The 21,556-nt window shown below is 35.6% G+C and overlaps 1 protein-coding gene across 2 annotated transcripts in view; it reads right to left on the reverse strand.

The window, feature by feature from the left end:
* CIP2A (cell proliferation regulating inhibitor of protein phosphatase 2A) overlaps window positions 1-16,552 on the reverse strand; it is a 32,854-nt gene extending 16,302 nt beyond the window's left edge. The window contains exons 1-10 of one of the 2 annotated variants that reach the window (XM_003798198.2): window positions 16,407-16,552; window positions 12,794-12,941; window positions 10,535-10,647; window positions 9,627-9,721; window positions 9,008-9,104; window positions 8,076-8,198; window positions 7,789-7,934; window positions 5,180-5,255; window positions 2,840-3,058; window positions 996-1,155 (exon numbers count right to left, since the gene is read on the reverse strand). In XM_003798198.2, the coding sequence (XP_003798246.1) occupies window positions 996-1,155; window positions 2,840-3,058; window positions 5,180-5,255; window positions 7,789-7,934; window positions 8,076-8,198; window positions 9,008-9,104; window positions 9,627-9,721; window positions 10,535-10,647; window positions 12,794-12,941; window positions 16,407-16,508 (1,279 nt within the window). In that variant the 5' untranslated portion in view covers window positions 16,509-16,552. The remainder of the gene's footprint in view (window positions 1-995; window positions 1,156-2,839; window positions 3,059-5,179; window positions 5,256-7,788; window positions 7,935-8,075; window positions 8,199-9,007; window positions 9,105-9,626; window positions 9,722-10,534; window positions 10,648-12,793; window positions 12,942-16,406) is intronic. The other variant, XM_012810376.1, reaches the window with a different exon arrangement.
* Window positions 16,553-21,556: the final 5,004 nt, after the last annotated feature.

Genomic DNA, 21,556 nt, shown 5'->3' on the forward strand with positions numbered 1-21,556 from the left:
GGCCTGGGCTGGATTTGAACCCACCACCTTAGGTGTATGTGGCTAGCGCCTTAGCCACTTGAGCCACAGGTACTGAGCCTCTTTTCTTTTTAAAATGAATCTGTGTTGATGTATTTGTCTTTTTGAAATAAGCAAGTGTGATATGATCATTATTAACACAATTATAGATGCTTTTATTTTTAAAATACAAACTAAAAAGACTGGTTTTAAAATCACAACTCTATAAATATTTATCTTTTTTTTTAGGTACAGAGTTCACTTTATCACCCTTGGTAGAGTGCCGTCACATCACAGCTCACAGCAACCTCCAACTTCTGGGCTTAGGTGATTCTCTTGCCTCAGCCTCCCAAGTAGCTGGGACTACAGATGCCCGCCACAACACCTGGCTATTTTTTTGTTACAGTTTGGCCAGGGCCAGGTTTGAACCCATCACCCTTGGTATATGGGGCCGGCATTACCCACTGAACCACAGGCACTGCCCAATATTTCTTTATCTTGTAATCCACTCCACCTAATCATCTAAGGGCTTTCATTAGTATCAAAAGCATAAGAAAGGGGCAGTGCCTGTGGCTCAAAGGAGTAGGATGCCGGCCCCATATGCCAGAGGTGGTGGGTTCAAACCCAGCCCTGGCCAAACACTGCAAAAAATAAAAAAAATCATGAAAAAGTAACAAAGAGTAACGGAATAGCGATCTTAGAATATACATCCAAATTTCAAATTGTGATAAAAATGTTCAAATCAAATTTAAAAAGCACTTCTTAAAATGTACTTTAGCTTAAAAGTTTAATGGAGAAAAATTAGGAGAAAAAAATCCGGATAATTTTTTTAGACTCTACTGAGCTTTTTTTTTCTATAGTTTCAATTTTATTTCAATAATTCTAAATAGATACATGCTTAAGAAGTGACAAAATTGCAAAACAAAATTGTGGCAAATGCAATACTAGAAAAAAATGGTTATTTATATAGTTTTCACCTTTATGACAGTAAAGGATATTTAATAAAACTTCAATGGCCTTAACCATCCTTTCACATTTTTTTCTTATTAAGGCTTCATCTAGATTTTGTTCTGTGAACTGCAGCTGATCAAGGATTGTAGGAAGCAGAAGGGTCAGAAAATGATCAGCTGATGGACAGTTAGCAGTATCGATGACATCCTAGAGAATTAACCATCATCAAAGATTAGAGATGAAACATACAATGCAGAGACAGTCACCATCAATCTGTAACACTCCTTACACCTTCTACATTTATTTGATATTTTATCAACCTGAGTCTCCTACTTAAGTTATTATTTAAAATTTACTCTCTTATCTGATTTTGGGGGTTATTACGTTTTTTTCCTCGAACAGTAAGGTTTTACAAGTAAGACATTTTTTAGTGAACTATGTAATTAAAAATTATCCTAAACTAAAAGTATTTGCTGAAAACAAATATCCTAGATTTGCAAAATGCAAATATAATATTAATTAAATAACAGACATTAGTCTTAACAGGTTATAACCACAAATAATTTCCATCAGGAATCTCAAAGGGGCTGGCTTGGCACCTGCAGCTCAGCAGCTAGGGCGCCAGACACATGCATAGGTGTTGGTGGGTTCAAACCCAGCCCCGGCCTGCCAAACAATGACAATTACAACAAAAAAAACAGCCAGGCATTGTGTAGCTCAGTCTCAGCTACTTGGGAGGCTGAGGCAAGAGGATCACTTGAGCCCAGGAATTGGAGATTGCTGTGAGCTGTGACCACCACAGAACTCTACTGAGGGCAACATAGTGAGACTCTGTCTCAAAAAAGAAAAAAGAATCTCAAAGGGGGCTGGGTGTGGTGGCTCATGCCTCTAATCCTAGCACTCTGGGAGGCTGAGGTGGGTGGATCACTTGAGCTCAGGAGTTGGAGACCAGCCTGAGTCAGAGTGACACCTTATCTCTAAAAATAGCTAGGCATGTGGCAGGCCCCTGCTCTTTGGGAAGCTGAGACAAGAGAACTGCTTGTGCCCAAGAGTTTGTGGTTGCAGTGAGCTGTAACGCCACAACACTCTACCAAGGGTGACAAAGTAAGACTCTGTCTCAAAAAAAAGAAAAACAATCTCAAAGGGCGTTAAACTCTAAAACTGATCAAGAAACAGACAAGAATAATTTGTCCATAATCCTTAATGAACATACTTAATCACTCATTCGATATCTATTTGTGCATAGGATCTAGTTAAAACAGTGGTTCTCAACCTTTCTAATGCCATGACCCTTTAATTCAGTTCCTATGAGTCGCGACCCACAGGTGGAGAACTTCTGAGTTAAAAGGAATGAAATACTTCAGGATGACACTGCAGTAGGCAGAATGAGTATAAAAGCAAGGAATATAGTAGAGAATGATAACTTGCCCAGAGTGAAATCTACCAGAATGCAGAGATTTTTATGTGTATCTTATGTGCCCAACACAGAGTCTGGCATGCTTCACTCCATTTCACTAACTGAATCCAGCATTCCCACACTAATCTCTTCAACAGGCTAATAAAGGCATTGGATAGCATCTACTGAGATAGAGAGACAATGTGACTATTTTAAATACAGGCATACAACAGCTCATAAACATCTTCTCAATCCTTTTATTTATTACACTGAAACAAGTAATATATTCAGTGAAAAAAGGGTAAATGTATATACGTATGTGACTTTGGTAGAAAAAAATTCAGTAGCTGAGTAATAGGGAGTCTCGAGTGACTGTTAATAATTGAGAAGTTTTCCTAAAATATAAGAATAATTGGAAGTTATTATGAATGTTTCTGAACACAAATTAACTGACAGTCATGACAGTGGAAAAGTTAATTCTACACCCTGTATTACCTCAAACACTTCCTTGAACAACTCCAATGCTAAAACAGGACAGTTTTCTGATCCATCCAAAGGATGGCTTAACCAACGAAGTAGAGCCACAGTAGGTTCTAAACCTTTAGGACGGCTTCCCAGAATGGTGTTGCCAGATGGAGACTGTTCGAACATCATCCGAGTGAGTACATGGCGCAGCTGAGTCACTGAACAGAAGGCAAGAAGTAATTCTAAAACCTGTGCAATATAAAGCCTTCATTAAATGTCAATTTTGCTGGACTTTAATATACAAAACAAGCACACAACGAAGCTAAAAATGACATATATATTTAAAAAAATCCCCAAACAAATCTTAAAAAGTAGCTTCCAACTTTTCCTTTCAGTTATTACTTTTCAAATGTGTGATTAGGTTCCAGAAAGTTACAAAGAAATTCATTAATGGTGCTTACCTCAGATAAGGACTGAGAGAAACAAAAAGAGAAAGGGCAATTTCATCTAAGGTTTACTTCTTCCACAAACATGTTCTGTTTTTAAAATGATAAAAACTAAAAAATACCACTACACAGTCACCACACAGATGACTAAAGAAAATGATAATAGAAAATGCCAAACATACCATAACTTTCATATAGTACTCACAGTACAAGTTATGAAAACTGGTATTATCTGCTAATGCTGGGCAGGTGCAAAAACCACCCAGCTGTGGGAGAACAAATTCCAGTTGTCTTCATGAAACAATGTTAATCAATGATTGTGGAGAAATGTGCAATCACCGCAATTCTCATTATGTTTAACTTTGTTATTTGCTTGCTATGTGACTGTTATAAAGTAAAACATCATGAACAATAAATGTGTGGGAAACTAACAAAGACATCTCAAGATAAGCAAAGGGAACAGGATATCCAAGACAGTAGCAAAAGTTACTGACCTGTGTATGTGAAATTGTAACAAAGTTATAGTTACATAGCTAGGAGCAGGGAATATGGGTCAGCAGCAACAGATGCAACCATGTGCACAACAAAACAAATCACTTAGCTGGCAGAAACAGCCAAGATACTAGTCAGACCAATAAATAGCAGGTGTTGAACCAGGTGTTCCCCACATCAAGATAAAGTAACCCAGAAAAACAATCACTTCTGGACATCCTGCTACATACTATGACATTTTTTGTAACTTTTCCCTTTTACTTCTTTGTTCAAATCTCAATAAATCCCACTGAAACCTGGTCCTCAAGGACCCCTGGTTGTATGGTTTCATTACACTGTTCAACTTCTCTCTATGGGGTTCCCAGAAACCTAGAGGCTCTGCGCTGCTAGGGGTTACGTCACACAGTAATTCCACTTTTAGGGATTTACCCCAAAGAATTGGTAACATATGTTTACAAAAAAGATAAATAAAACACAGCAGCACTGCTCCTACTAGCTAAGATTTACAAACAACCCAAATGCCATCAACAATGGAATGGATAAACAAACTATGGTGTTTACTTATGAGAATGAAGAAAATTCAACTGCATGCAATAATATGTATTAATCTCACATAATGTGAAACCAAAGACACCAGACATCAGAGTATATATTATAAGATTATATAAAGTTCCATGTGAGCTTCTTTGCATGAAAATGATTGAATAGATAAGATATTCGAGGTGTCTTTGGAAAGCCCCAGGGCATGGTGGTCAGGGTTCAAACTGGCCAAGTCACCATGTCCATCAACACACCAAGCTGTAGAACAGGAGTATATAATTGAGGTCCTCCTATGCAATGCCAAGTTCAAATTATCTGGACACCAGAAGATCCACATCTCAAGAAGTGAGACTTTAACAAATTTAATGTGGGTGAGTTTGAAGACATAGTGGCTGAGAAGTAGCTCATCCTAGATGGCTTTGGGGCCAAACACATCACCAATTGCAGCTCCCTGGACAAGTGGTGGGCTTGTACACATGAAGGCTTCCATTGTGTTGGTCTCCCTTATTCATGTGAACTAATAAATCCTACTTCCCATCTTAAAAAAAAAAAAAAAAAAAACCCTATCTACAACTATAAGAAACAGGGGTGAATCTTACAACATAATGTTGAACATAAGAATCTAAACACAAAATGTATCATATGATTATATATGCTGTTCTAAGTCAGTATAACGGTTATCCCTGGTAAGGGCAGAAGAGAAGAAATAGGTGCTGACTAAAAGGGAGCACAAGGAGAGCACTAGAAGATCCGTAACATTCTACTTCCTGATGTGGACATTGGTTACATGACTGCACTCAGTTCGTAAAAATTCAGAGAGTTGTGCATTTAGATTTTTCTGCATATTATTGTATGTAAAAAGCTTAAACCCAAAAGTCAAGTTTTTACATACCTTTGAAGAAGAATCAGGATCCTTCCCATTAAGAAGGCTTAATACTTGACTAAGACATGAAGAAAAGTGCTCATACCTGGGTTTAAAATAAAAATATACACCAAATGATAATTATAAAATCAATACATCAAAAGGGATTTATCTACAAGATGAAAATAAAATTTAAGTGTATTTTCTTTCATCTATTTATTTGGGCTTCACACTCTTTGTAAAGTTTATGTTTAAAACTTGTAGCATATCTTACACTTATAATATACATAAATTGGGCCTGTCATTTATTAAAACACAAAGATTCCTGTGACAATAAATATTAAAAATTTTCAGTACCTCAACTGCCTTAGTTTTTTACGAAAAGGTTATGTTCAGTTTATAAAAATTTAAAGGGCATACAAAAATGCTACTAAATTAGTTATTTATATAAAGCACCTAAAATTGCCAGGCATTAAATTAGGCTCTGCAGATACAGAAGCAAGAGGCAGCAATCTGTGTTAAACAACTCCATGAAGGGGTGCCATTCACATTATACCATATGTGACTGGTACATCCTAGACTTGGGAGGCAGAATGAAAGTGATAATATAAGGTAGTGTAAAATATAATGCTATAGTTCTGGAATGTAAGGGATGCTATGGAACAGAGAATGCGTATCAAACCCAGAGTTGGCAGGGCAGGCCTGATCAGGTGAGGTTTTTCAGACTTGAGTCTTAAAAAGAAGAAATAGGAGTTAGAAGGATAAAGTACTTCAGCCTTCCAGAGGAAACAGCAAATGGATATATCAAAGGGCATTTCCAGTAAGTCGGCAGTTCTACTTATCATCTGATATGATTAGGCAAAATCAAGTGAATAAAGCTGTGAGACTGTCAGGGCCCAGACTTGACAGAGGTATATTCAGCACTTGGATATTCACCTTGAATGAAATGCGAGATCACAGATTTTAAAAGGGAAATATGGTTGAAGAAAAGTTGAAAGTTTAATATCTTTCTAAGTTACAGGGGAAGAGTTAATTGCATGGGAGGCACTAAAGAGATAGGGCAAACTGCTTAAGATAGAACAAATTGAAGGCTGGGCACAGTGGCTCATGCCTGTGATCCTAGTACTTTGGGAGGCAAAAAAATTAGCCAGGTATGGTGATGCACAGCTATAGACCCAGCTACTCAAGACAGGACAAACTGAAACTTAATACACAGAATAAAGGAATATGTTTCTAAGTGAAAAACGATGAAACTAAGTAAGAATTTGATATAAACACAGGTAAGTTTGTCCAGGTGGACAGATCTGAGGCAATGCTAATCAAATGGAATTTCATTTTGTTTTTTTTTTTTCTGTGAAATAAAGATAAGATCATCTTCTGTGTGGATGATAACAAGGGGAAAGTAATAAATATTTGAAACAGTCATTGTAGGAAATGAGACACGAAAGCTAACAATGTAAGAGGTTTAGGGCCCAGATAAATCTGTATGATTTTCTTCAGCTTTGATTAGTAACCCAAGCATTACGTTAGACTTTGGAACAGATTCAGGACTGGGTTTTAGCTAAATGGTGTACCAGACGTTATTCTGGGGTTTTAGGCAGAATAGAGGAAAACAGATAATGGAACTAAGCGACTTACAGAAGTGATGAAGCAACTTCTTACTAATGCTAAACTAGATATCTATCTTTCTGAGAAGGTATAGTAAAGCAATTTTTCTGTTTTCTATGTGGCTGTTAAATACAGATATACACAGATATTGGGAGAATCTTACAACATGTGAAGAGAAGGCACACCAAGGAGGACTCTTTGGAAGAAAAAGTTCAACCTTTCTAGAGATGCTTAAGTGAGGAAAAAATAAAACGCTAATGTAAATGCCTCTTGGTTTTGCAAAATGCCAGTTACCATATGAAGAATAGTTAATTTTGCCCCAGCACTTAGCACTTCTTTTCTAGATTCCATGTTCCTTAAAGATCAGGAACTATGTCTTCACATACTGCTGCTGCTAAGTACCTGACCATAGTAAGGCCTCAATAAATAATTTATTTAAATTAATTTAACTATTTGAAACAATTTCAAAAATTCCTAATTTAAGACCACAAAGCAGCTTAGGCACTGGAAAATTTTAACTCAGAATGCAAAAAGGATCTTTGGAAAACAGTACCACCTGATCTCAAAATATAAATGATCACATAAAATACACTGAGACAGAAAGTACATATAAACATGTGTTTATGACAGAAGAGACACACCAAAGGAAGCATTATTCATTTTATACAAAAATTAAAAAGGACAGATGTACTAACATGAACATTCTATAATTAAAATATTCTTTCAAAGAATCATAATGCTCAAGTTTTAAAACTGCTTTTAAAACATGTTAGCCAAGATGTCCATATTTTAAAGAATGATACAACCCTAGTGATCTAAGATAAGATTGAAACACACACTCTTATTATACATTTACATTTCAGTTGAGGAAAGCAAAAAAATGAGAGTAAAGCATGTGAAAACATTTCAGTTTGGTATATTGTGACTCATAAGAAGTCAAGTTTAGTTTATTTTAGAAGAAAGTTTCATACGTCATAAACACATCTTGGTTTAAAAAAAAAAGTCCTAAAATTTACTAAGGTGAGTCATACCTGGTAAGATAATCAGCTATTTTAGGATTCTTAAGGAGGTCCATCAGCAGATCAACTGAATACTTTCTAGTTAGAGTACCATCACCATTTATGAGAATATTAAATATTAGTTGAAAAGTCTGATGAATGTTTCGAGCATGGAATAGCTTAAAAACAAATTAGAAAAAGTATATTACACACAAAAAATTTAAGTTGATGCCATCCTAAAATATTAAAAAAATGCCTTGATGACTTTTAAAATATCAGAGACTATAAACCTTAGAATTAATTTCAAAAATTATATTTACCTTTTCCCCTACCTCTTCGTTTAATGTCAAACTGGATAATATTGAAAGTGCAAACACAACCACAGTTAAACTACTATGGGCCAAGAAGGTTATAAGAGTTCGATAAAAAGATTTCACATTACTCTGGGGAAGAAAAAAAAAAACAAATTAAAATAAAGAACTATGAATTTTATATTTTGGTTTAAAAAGTCTGTCTTACACAGAATGGGCAGACTTTCATTAAACATCATTATTAACTCTTAAGAAGTGACTGTCATTTTTAAAAGATAAATGTTCTCTAAAAGAACTATGGATCAAAGAGAAATTTAAATTCATAGACTTATAAACAAATAGCATCTAGAGAAAAAAAAAGTGGTAAATGTGTACAAATGAGCAAGAGATGAATTTTTGCCAAGTTTTGTGGCCTTTTTGTCATAGCAGGTAAATTGTTCACTAAACACCTTAAAGAATCAGTGACTTCCCTGATTTAACATACTTCTAAAAGTTGTTCAGTTAAGTTCATTTGTGTGCCTTCACTTACCATAAGTACTGGCAGTTTATACTGAGCATTTACTCATAGATCTTTCTGGTGAATTTGCCACTGACTTTGTAAAACAACACTGAGACAAATGGATCTGCCAGTGATGTACCTCCCTTCTATTAGGATAAAATAATTTAGCAATTATTGTATATTTAATGTGACAAATAATGGGATAGTATAGTGAGGAAAAACATTTGGAAATCAATATTTACATTAACCCTTAACATACAGTTTTCAATACAACCTACATGAAGGCTGAAGTGCTTCAAGTTATTTATATGTTGATCTGACTCTTTATTAGCTTTGATGGGTCAGCTGATCAGACATAAGAATCCTTGTTAATTTTTTTTTAAGAAAAAAATTTAAGCATAGAACCTACCAAAAAATTAGAAAGATTAAAAAATAAACTTACCAATGTCTTTATGTGTGTTTGAACAGAAAGATTGTGCCGACAAAAATTTGCCAATAATCCTAGACAAGGCATTGTTAACTCATCTTCAGAAGACTGACTGTAGTTTTGTGTTGATATTTTGTTTAAAGGAAAATAATAAAAGACAAAAAGCATTAAGTTCATTATAAATCAGTCAAAATGATATAGTAGTTTACATACAATTCTTTTTTACATGAAAAAATTCAATTAACATGTGAAGCCAGTCAAGCTCTGATTATTTCATGTTTTAAAACCAAATTATCCTACTCAATTGCACCATGAAAATGAGGAAATAACTGTCAAAGTGAACATGTGCTATTTTGCTGTACATTCTATCAAGATTAAATATAAACATACAATTTCCAGTTTCAATAAATTTTTTTCTGCCAAAATAAATTTATCTCTTAAATTTTTAAGAAAATTAGAGGTGCTTTATAACTTTTGATCCTAAAAATCATCTAGGAGGAAGCAAACAAGGACTGGAGTCTCATTCAGCTTAAAAAGTTAGAAAAAATTATCTAAGAAGAGTTGATCTGCCACATCATTTTAATTTAAAAATAAACCAACAGACAATATGGATACATGTTTAATGCATACTCACATATGGTCTATCAGGAATGTAATTAATTCATCTATATTGGCACCAGAATGGAAAATTTTGACATTATATGTTAATTTCTGCAGAAGTTGAATGCACTGAGAATAAGAAAACAGTTATGAATATAAACATACAGAAAGATTATCTATTCATCACAAGAATGGACTACTGTGTACAATCTGAACATGTCATCATTTTAAGAGGCAGAGATTAGGGTAAGAACTTTTCCATGTCTTAAAACAGTTTTTTTAAAACATAAAAGTAATGAGACTATGAAGAATCCATCTCTCTCTCCATACATTTCTACACATTCTATCTCAAACAAGGCATCCTTATTTTGTTCACTTAAAATCATCTTAAACTTGAATGCAAATTGAAACACACACATATACCATCAATTATAAGATATCCTGTTTCACATTTTACCATTTTTAAAGTTCCATGTCAGTTTAATTGGTGATGTTCTTCTTTCTTATAACATCTAACATTTTAGATTCAATGAAATATCATGTGTGTAAAAGCTTTGAATCTATACTAAAAAAGACTATATCTATAGCTTTAATTTTGTAGACTGTTTCCTCAACAGATTGAGACTAGATGCCAACTCAAATTATAATTTTAATATGAATAGCTTACATTTCAAAACACAGACATCTGTGTTTATAAGTCAAAGCAGTTATAATGTAGATTTGTTTTTCTTCAATAATGGTAGTAGTAAGCATCCCCTCCCTAGAAACATTTAAATAGTACGTGCATGCAACCGGCTCTTAATGACAGGAACTGTGCCTGATTTATATAGTATTTAACAGGATATCCACTACAAGCTGGTTTATAATACCTACTATCAATTTTGATCTGACAATAAGGAAAGCAGAACAGGTATTAGGTGACACCTGTGGAGGTGTATATACCTGCAAAAACACCGAATCACTGTGGCAAGTGCTGCTCCGACAAACCACTCCTGCCAGCACACTATTCAGATTGTATGTATTCTGAAGACAGTCTCTGGTTTCACTGTCTACAGCTGCAAGTTAAATAAAATACATCATTTTTATATATGGTCTTCATGGATGAAATGAAAATAATCTTAAATTTAATTTGTAGAATTTTATCATCTAAAAAATAAAAAATGATAAGGCTGTTGGTCAATATCCTCTAATTCAGAAGTTCTAATGAGTTTTCTATGTGGAATACATTAATATTAAAGAAGAAACTTGCTTTATAGAAATTTTGCTACTAAAAAATTATCACTTTATTGTATATTTAAACAATGGAACACTACTCAGCTATAAAAAAGAATGAAAATCATATCATTTGAAGAAACATGCATAAAACTGAGGGTTATTATGTTAAGTGAAATAAGCTTCCAAATATCACACGTATATTCATATGTAGGAGCTAAAAACATTGTTCTTGTGGTGGTAGAGAGTAGAATGTCCGTTACCAAAGGCTGGGAAGGATGCAGAGGGTTGTGTGTGTGGGAAGAAGACAGGGTATATACATACAAACATACAGTCAGACAGAAGGAATAAGTTCTAATGTTCAATGATAGAGTAGAGTGAGTAAAGTCAACAACAATGCACTACACATTTCAAAATATTTAGAAGAGAGGATTTGAAATACTCTCAACACATAGAAATGATAATCAATCACAGTGGTAGATATCCTAAATGCTATGACTTGATCATTATGCTTTCTGTGCATATAACAAAATGGCACACATTTATGGTGACAGAAATATATATAAGTATTATATATAAATAACAATAAAAGAGCATCTCAATTTTTCTGTAAATTCTCAAATATCTCTAAAATTCATTATCTATTAATTTAAAAAATACATATAATTTAAAAACACATAAAAAGATTATCACTTTAAAACTTTCTAATACATTTAAGTACTGGAAATGCCTGGCATTCTCAAACTGTGGGGGATGTTAGAGGTGGCAGAGTCTTTTTGGAAAGGAATTCATTGGCTTTAAAATTTAAAATTTATAGCCATTTAAAGGCTATAAAATTTTAAAATGATCCTGAAATTTTACAAGAATTTATCTAACAGAAATAATATTTGAATATAATTGCATAAAACTGTTCATTGAACTGTTGATTCTAATAGCAAAAACTTGAAAAAGAACATGAGTGTCCACTACAGGGGAATGATTGAATAAATTATAGTACCTTATAAATATGGTGCCAGGCAGCTACTAAATAGATAGATACAAAAAGAAACACCTGGTGTTCTACAACATCATTTGTGTTAAAAACAATCAGCTAAAGATCTAAAATTATTTGTAATAGCATAGTAAAAGATCTGGAAGGATACGTATCAAACTACTAAATGAGATTTTATCATCAAACGTAGAAATGATAAGGGTTGGTGGTAACAAGTAAAAGACTCATCTATACCTATGCTTTCTAAATTGGGGCAACCACTAGGTTACATGTGGCTATATAAACTCAGATTAATTAAAATTAAAGATTCAGTTAATCAGTCCACTACCCACAATTCAGGTGTTTACCAGACCTGTGCAACTAGCAGCCACTACTGTGGACAACACAAATCCAAAACACTTCTATTACTGAAGAAAGTCCATTGTATTGGACAATGCTGCTCTGTGCGAAAACTTCTGGATCCTAGGATTTTTTTATTCTAAGTAATTTTACAATCACACATAGAAATACCCTTCCCCCCCAAATTGGGGGAAAAAACTGACCATTAAAAAACATTTAAAAACTAAAAGTAAGTGAAAAAAATAGAAAAAGCAACATTAACATTTTACCCTTAGCTCTTACATTCAATGTAGTCTATCACAGAAGAATGATTCTTTGGTAGCATGACTTTCTAAATGGTGTACTTAACACTGCCATTATGAAAGGTTTCATTTAATTCAAAAGTAGGCAAACATTCCCCAAAGTATGTTCTTTTTTGCAGAAAACTGAACCTGTGATAAGTTTCAGATTCCTTGATCTAATAATTATAAGAAATACTGCACACAATATCTCGGTCTTTAAAGAGATTCACAATGTACAATACCTGAGAGGTCTTTCAAGGAAGAAATCTTTTGAAGGTGCCTCACTCTCTAAGAGAACCTACAACTAAATCTGTACTTTAATAAATATTAAATTCATACATTTTCCAAAAACTAAAAAAGAAAAATTAAATGTACCACCTAGTTGAGATAGCAAGCTGATGATACTTAAGATCAGTGAAGCACTTATGTTTGGGTCTTCGAGTAGCTCAACAAGGAAACTCAAGCATTCACTTGGTAATATCTGATTTGTTGAAAACAGTCGTGTGAGTTTCTGTCCAGAAATTACCTGTAAAATAGTAAACAAAATGAGTGGGTTAAGAGTAGGCAATTTTCTAATTATTATTATTATTATTTGCAGTTTTGGCTGAGGCCAGGCTTGAACCCACCACCCCAAGTATATGGGGCCGGCGCCCGACTCCTTGAGCCACAGGCGCCACCCCAAGAGTAGGCAATTTTCATCTTTTCTCCACTTCAAATGAAACACTTAAGTTCTTCTAAAAATTCATACATGCCATTACCCCCACCTAGATTACTTAAATCCTCCCTCACTAGCTAAAGTAATCATTTGGATCTCAGTTTATATTCATTTCCTACAGGTAGCTGTCTTTAAGCCTCTTATACCACCTAGCTTAGGTCTGCCTATACCACTGTCCTATAATATATTATACTTTTATAAGTTAGCAAAGTTTCAGTATGTGGGGATATCTATCCTTCACACTACACTGAACAGGCCATGTAGGCATAGATTAAAAATCTGTACTCTATTGACCATGTTTATTTTATAAATGAATTCCAGAATACTCATTCATCCCACTTTGAGAGAAAAGAACCAAAAACAGAAGTCCAAAGGAGCAGCTACGGGATTATTCCTTCCACTCCTTCCTAAAGATAATAGGTAATCCAAGAAGTTAAGAGATTACAGAGAAGTTGTTATAAAAAAGAATCTTTTAAATAGGCAAAACATTGAAAACTTTTATTTTTGGTTATTCCATTTTTTACTGTATCTATAAACTATATGAGTGGAGAGAAAGAAGGTACAGCTGGAATTGAAGGCTGAAAACAGTTGTTAGAAAGCATGAATTTTCAAAATGCTCTACAAATGTATTCATTATTAAGCATATCTTATCTATAAAGATGGAAAAACTATTAGTTACTTCAGAATAACAATAAATCTGCTCTAAGTAGTTGTTTGAAAGGATCAGGCTGAAGGGTGCTGCTTTATTTCTCTAAGCTTTCTCTTCCGTATCCCTCTTTCATTCCCACACTCACATGTCAGTTTTTCCTCTAAGGTTTTTCTGATAAGAGATTTTTAATATTATCTGTTTACAAGGAATATGTGTCTTATACTACTGAAGTAAAAGTCTATAAGACTGAAAAAATAAATCCAAAGATGAAATTATGTACATCAATAACAGATATGTTGGCAAAGACAACCTTCTGAACAATGCCCTTTTTCCTACTTATTATCTAGCCCTTCAGATGATTAAGACATTTCCTATTTTAAACACGATTCCCCTCAGGACTGGATCTGTATCTCAGTAAGTCTAAACATGTAATAATTATCGAGTACAAGGTTAAATCAAAAACTCCTTTACAAAGTTTTCCCTTTACGCATACACACTTGATGTCTTAATGCAAATATGATTTATTTTAATAATTACTAATACTTAACATAGCACTTAGTTTGGCTTAGGCATTAATGTAAGTACTTTACATATGTTAACTCTTTTCATCTCGCTGGTAACTCTGTAAGGTAGGTGCTTCTATTTTGTTTTGCAAATGAATACATGGAGGCACATAGTAGTGATAAAAGAGCACAACTGGGATTCATACCTAGACAACTTGGTTCCTGAATCCATGCTTTTAATCACTACACACGATTAGTACTGTGGAATATCATCATTAAGAATCAGATCAGCTCAGCTTTGCCAATCATGAAATATTCAAAGCCCTGGTTCAGCAAGGGGCTATAAAGACAAAGTATGGGAGAAGTACTGAAGAATGACTAATCCCCTTTCCCATGATACCCAACTTGCTTTGCATCTTCAGACACCGCTTTCATGAAGTCTTTACAGACATTCACTATAAAAAAGAAAAGCCCACCAAAATGGTTAATATTAATAAATATGAGAACACCAAGGGTCAGTGTGGACGAGTGATAGGAAATTTTCATATATTGCTAATGGAAGGATAAAATGGCATAATCGTTCAGAAAATTTGTTTTGACAGTTTCAACTAAAACTGAATATAACCCTACCCTACAACATAGCAATTCCACTCCAGAGTGTATAAAAGAAATGAGGGCTTATATCCACAAAAAAATGTATGAATTATTTATGATAGCTATATTCATAATTCCACCCAGAACTGGAAATAACCCAAATGCCCACAAACAGGAGACTGGATATCAAGTATGGTATATTTATACAGGAGAAGTCTGAACAGCAATAAAAAAGAATGAGACATTGGTACATGTGGGATACGGTTGAGTGGAAGATGCCAGACACAAGAGTACATAGTGTATGAGTCCACTTACCTGTTTTTTTTTTTTTAGAGACAGAGTCTCACTTTATTGCCCTTGGTAGAGTGCTGTGAAGTCACAGCTCACAGCAACCTCTAACTCCTGAGCTTAGGCGATTCTCCTGCCTCAGCCTCCCAAGTAGCTGGGACTCCAGGCGTCCACCACAACGCCCTACCATCCTCGGTATATGGGGCCGGCGCCCTACTCACTGAGCCACAGGTGCCACCCATGTGAGAGACAATGAAGAAACCACACAGGGTGCTGGAAATATTCTATCCATATACTATGATACATGTATCGAGTGTCCACACATTAAAAACTATCAAGCTCTTAAGACGCTTTATGCACTGTATGTTATTTCTCAATTACAAAAATATTCCCTAGGTGTTGTAATCTCAAGCCAGTATTCCTCACATCTTTCTTTATCAGTGGTGTAAAAGTTTTCTGGAAACCTCTAGAAAGTTTAAGAACAAAACATCAAGGACCAGACTTAGAGCCACAAATTTCTCTGAAGTCTCTTTCAATTCACAGTAACATTGCACTCAGATTGACAAGTTGCTTATTCTTAGAGAAGTAATGTTTCAGATCAGTATCTAGAACACTTAAGTCCTGTTTAAATAAAACCAATCAATGTCTCTGCTTATCCTGCTGCTTTGGAATCCAGAAGCTACTGTTCTATCCTAATTGAGAAACAAAACCTTAAGCATTTAACAGCTTAATTATTAATTTCGATTATTACGTTTGCAGGGACTAGTTGAAGTAATGAATGAAAAAAAGAAAACATATGTACTTAAGAGTACACCTGAAATAATGATCAAGAAAGCAAGGACTCCAGTTTCGCTAAAGACTGATGTCGCTGTACCATTGGAAATCATCTTTTCTCTAGCATTTCACTAGTCTTTGGTACTTTAGCCTATTATCACAAGATTAATATAACGAGTAGAATATATTTTTAAAATTATGTTTAATTCTACCCTAACAGGAGAGCTGCAACAGAGGTTAATTTTTTTTATTTAATTAAACGGATTTCCCAGCCTTCTCCCCCACCTCTCCTCTTCGGTTGGCACTCATCCCTCTCGCTGCAGGGAGCTGACGCTAACTTGCCTTTACCGGTACAAAAAGACAAGCCGAGGAAGCGAAGGGCTGTCTGTCCTTTCTCTTCTAGGCTGGGATCGCCACTCTCGAAAGCAGAAATACCCTCATCTGGTCCCCCCATTCTCGGAGCCTCACCTCCAAGTGCCGCAAAAGCTGAGCAGCGTTCGCCTCCGACTTAACAGCTTTGTACTGGCTGATAGTTAGGAGCAAGGACTTGAGGCAGGCGGTGGTGTCCATCAGGACCGTCCGTCAGCCTCCAGGGCCAGGAACCACCAGCCGCTCTCTTCAGGCTTCCCACTTGAGCCGCGCGGTTTTTGATTTTCGGCCCCACCCCCTTCCCGGCAGGTTCCGGTTCCGGCGGAGCTCCGGAAGTCCCTGGGCACCCTGGGGGACCGCTCTGGAGATGGGCGGGGTGGGCCTGGGGTACAGGGGCTCTGGGGGTCGATGGTGGGGATTGCAAGCTGCCCCGCCGAGCCCCCTTATCTGCGAGGCCGCGAGGTTTCAACTTGAGATCTCGTGAAGACGAGAAATCTCGCGAGAAACACTAATTTGGCCCGACCGAGGAGGGGCGGTTAGAGCCAGGGGGAACTTGTTCCTCCGTGCGCCGGGTTTGCGTGTGCTTCTCGGCCTCACGCTGGATGGCCGGTGTTTGCTTTGTGCATCATCCTCTGCCTGAGAAATGGTCGCTTCCCCCTAGTCTAGACACGGTGAGATCGGAGGAGGAGAATCTTTGGGTCCTAAGATGCTGAGGCGGCCTGGGAGGGGCCTCTTTTTTAAATCTCTCCTAAGTCCACCCCTTCTGCCGAGGAATGATTGTTTCTCAGCCCAAAACTGTGGTCATTGGCATATTTCAAGTTAGTCGTGCCCTTACGGTAGTAGTGGTCAAACTTGGGAAAGGTTATCTCCGGTGACTCCTGGGCCAGGTAATGCGCCCGAGGTGTTAGCATTAGCGTCAGTTTTTGTAAGCGAGGGTGTCTTTCTGTCTGACATGATTGAATGGGCATTTTCCAGGTCTATAAAATTGGCACTGTTTGTTTTTTATGATCAGAGGTGCATGTGTTTGTGATGAAGTGAGTCATTACCGCTTCTGGAACTTTTTGCTTAATTAATATGTGCTAATGTCGAAAATGCTCTAAATTGCAGGTTGTAGAAAAGTGTAAGAATAGGGTACATGCCCGTTGAATTTCATCATTCATCATAAATCAACTATGAATTCATTGATCAATTCAAAGAACATTTTTACGTCACTAAATTTTTTAAGGCAGGGTTTATTTTTTGTATTAAAATCATTTAAAATTAAATCTGAAATCTTAAAATGTCTTAGCCAATTAAGACGTTCATGTAAAAGTCTATGTAAAAGTCTGTGGGTAATTAACATATTCATTTATGCTTTCAGTCATTTCGTAAACAGGTATTAAGTGTATAAGATGGGTCAAACATTGCCAGACAGGGAGCAGGAAAGTGATCCCTACTGCTAAGAAACTGTCTAATAAAACACCGCATAAATGGGAGGCATCGTATGGTGATAGAAAGGAGTGGAGCCAAGTTGCTACAAATGCTACCAAACTTTGAGTATGTGACCCTAGGCAAATTCTCACTGCTTCCCTCTTTTCCTAAGGTAAAATCTGGTCCAGAGTTGTACCTGTTTCATAAGATTGTGCATTTAATAAATAATTCACTCAGAGCCTAAAACATCCTAGGCACCTTTCTAGGCACTAGATTTAGTGAATAAAGCAAAATCCTACTGGCATGGAACTTACGTTCTGGTAGGGAAACAGTAATAAAAAATAAGGAAAATTATATGGAGAGAAAAATAGAAGAGTTACTGCTCTAGAGTACTGTTGGCAATTGACAAGGGAAATGGGAAAGTCCAGGTATACCTCACTGAAAAAGCATTTGAGGAAATACTTAAAAGGAGTTGAGAGAAAGCACTACTCTTTAGGGTAGTGTTTTTCAACCTTTTTTTTTTTTTTTAAATCTCACAGTACACTTGAACCTATAGTTAAACTTTTGGGTACACTTAAATTATGTTGATCAAGAAAAGTAAAAAATAAATATACTTACTTTGAATGTCTTTCAAAAATGGTTAATGATCTTTAAAAAATTTTTGCAGCACACCTAAGATCCTCTTAAGGCTGTTGAAAAATTACTGGTTTAGTAGGAACCACAGTTACTAACAGGAGGGAATGACAATGAGAAGCCCTGACGTGGGTGCATGACAATGTGTGCCATCTACAGCAGGAGGCCACTTGGCTCGAGTAGAGAGAATAAGGATGGAAGGAGTAGAGATGCGGTCATATAAGTTCTTAGAGACTTTTAAAATGAACTAATCAGGAAGAAGCAACTGTTGCCTGGCATAATACTTCTTGGTGTTAGTTACAGTTGTTGGCAAATGCAATGATAAGAGTTTGGTAGTGCAAGACTGTACAATGACCTGTGTCATCATCATCCCCATTCTGAGCCCCTAGGTGCGGCTCTGAACTACCTGCTGTTTAAGTGCCGTCTCTCTGAAATTTTGGATTTAAACTTGATCAGTCATACCAATTATGTATTGTCTTTTGTTTTTGTCTTAGAATCAAATGATTTCATAAAACCTTTACTAAAATTGTTTAGTCAGATTTTTGTAGCTGAAGTCTTGACACCTTTAATCAGAGATATCTGTGTATCATAATTTGAGAAACAACCATGTTTTTAAGCTCTAAAAAGAGAGAGGAAAATGAAGTGAGCCTAGGTCCAGGTTTTATTGGCTTTGAACTTGGACAACCATTCTGAATTCAGTGGTGATCTCTGGTTTTAACTGGGGCCTGATCTAGTCGGGTTTGTGTTTTATACTGATTAGTCTGGAGGCTGGAAAGGCTATGATTGTAAGGAGGATAAGACTAAGGGAGACTGATTTGCTAGCGTCTTTCCAAAGGATAACCAGGATAATTGGAGTAGAGATGGAATAAAGGTGACAAATTTGAGAAATACTGTCTAGGAGGTAAAATTGGCAGAACAGGTGTCTATGGCTATGAGGAGTGAAGAGAGGGATGAATCTGGAAGGGATTCCTAATTTGTAGATTGAATGAGGAGATAAAGATATTGCAGAGGTGACTAATAGGAAGTATTTAGGGTATTTTTATGTTTAATAAATTTTATATAATTTATTATATAGTCTTGTATCATTCTTATTAAGTTTATTGCTGGGTACTCTATAATTCTCTTACTGTAAGTTTTCTTAAAAAAAAGGTCCTGATTTTTGGTACATCTTTAATCCAACCTAATGACTAAAATCTCTCATTAACTCTCATAGAGTTTTAGTTCCTTAGACTCTCCACCTACATATTACCTGCAAAACCGTTATCTCATCTTTTCCAATATTTGTTGTCTTGCATTATTGCATTGGTGCAATATCTAAATTATGGAAAGTCATGTTAATACTGAACTTTATTGTTTTATTACTTTAGTGAGAATGACCAGTATTTTAACACTTAGTATAATTTGTGCCATTAGCTTGTGATAAATATTCTTAATCATGTTTAGGAGATTCCCCTTTATGTCTGTTTTATTCTTAAAAAACTATTAAAGATTATCAAATGTTTACATTTGTATATTTTTATATTCTCCTTTAAAGTCATAACACAATGACTTCTTGAGATAATAATACTCAACACTTAATTGAGCATTTGCCATGTACTACACACTGTTCTAAGAACTTTTTATTTATCTATCTCATCTTTATAACAATTTCATGCTATAGTTACTATTACGTTCTCCATTATACTTGAAGAAACTAAGACAGAAAGGTGAAGTAACTTGCCCACGGTTACTCAGACAGTAGTAACAAACTTTATATTTGCAATGCTGCAGGTTTTGATTTGATGATTCCTTTTATTCAGGACCTTGTCTTCACAACTGAGACTTTTCAATAATCTTTTCTTGATTCTCATTTCAAATTTAGGTTGTATGTTATTTTTGAAAAATCGGAAGTTTGTATCTCTTTTTTATGTTCTGGAATAATAATCACATAGAAATTATCTGATCCTTGTAGGCATATTAAACTGGCCCATAAAATTGTTAAGTATATATAGGCTGCCTCTTGACTTCTAAAGGAGAACTTTAGGTTGGTAGAGAAGACATTTTTAATCTACACGTGGGCTCCTTCTTTCCTTCTGCCTTCAGAAACCTTGATGTGTGCAAAGGTTGGGTGACTTAATTCTCGAAATAATATTGAGTGCTTAAAGTATGTCAGCTACTGTTCTAGGAATTGGGTATAAGATGGATTAAAAAACAATTTGCCTATTTTGTGGAGCTTCCATTCTGTTAGGAATGTAAGGCCAAATTAAAACTAGGGGATTAATAAGTAGGCATAAATCCCATGTAGAACGGAAGTTTCATTGGCTCAGGTTCCAGAGATTAAGGCAGAGAAATGCAGCAGTAGAGAACTGGCAGAGGTATAGACATGGGTTAGTAAAATATTATGTCCTTACTATAGTTAGAACAATTCAATATTTATTTTAAGGTGATTTTACCCCTTATGCAGAGCCAGAAAACAAAGTATGTATAATTAGTGTCAGCTCTGAGTATTTTAGAAATGTTACCTTTACCACAAAGCCAGAATACATTAAAATAATTCTCCCTTTACAATTATTATTATTCCTGTTTTATCCCAAGTATCAAATATTAAAATGCACTGAATCTTTAAATGATTTGCCAAATCATAAAATTAACCGTTGCTTTTCAAAAAATATCTGAGTTTTCCTTCTATACATTTCACAGAATTCAACTCTAGGTTAAGAGTAGAAGATTTGTACCTGTAATCCTAGCACTCTGAGAGGTCGAGGCGGGTGGATTGCCTGAGCTCACAGGTTCGAGACCAGCCTGAGCCAGAGTGAGATAGTTGGGTGTTGTGGCAGGCACCTTTAGTCCCAGCTACTCAGGAGGCTGAGGCAAGAGAATTGCTTGAGCCCAAGAGTTTGAGGTTGCTGTGAGCTATGATCTATGATGCCATAGCACTTTACCGAGGGCAACAAAGTGAGACTGTCTCCAAAAAGAAAAAGAGTACAAGATCTGTATAATTTGGATAAATTTTTATTTCCCCTATGTTCACATCTAATTTCATATCCCGCACTTCGCATGTTGTCTTGCCTTTTTTTTTTAAACGCAAGAAATATCCATTGTTTTTGAATCCAATTTTGTAGATAAGTGAAGTGACATGTTTTTTTTTTGTTTTTTTTTTTTTTTGCAGTTTTTGGCCAGGGCTGGGTTTGAACCCTGCTAGTGCCCTACTCCTTTGAGCCACAGGC

Source organism: Otolemur garnettii, unplaced genomic scaffold (genome assembly GCF_000181295.1).
Source record: "Otolemur garnettii isolate 467f Iridium unplaced genomic scaffold, OtoGar3 scaffold00131, whole genome shotgun sequence".
Lineage (NCBI taxonomy): Eukaryota > Metazoa > Chordata > Mammalia > Primates > Galagidae > Otolemur > Otolemur garnettii.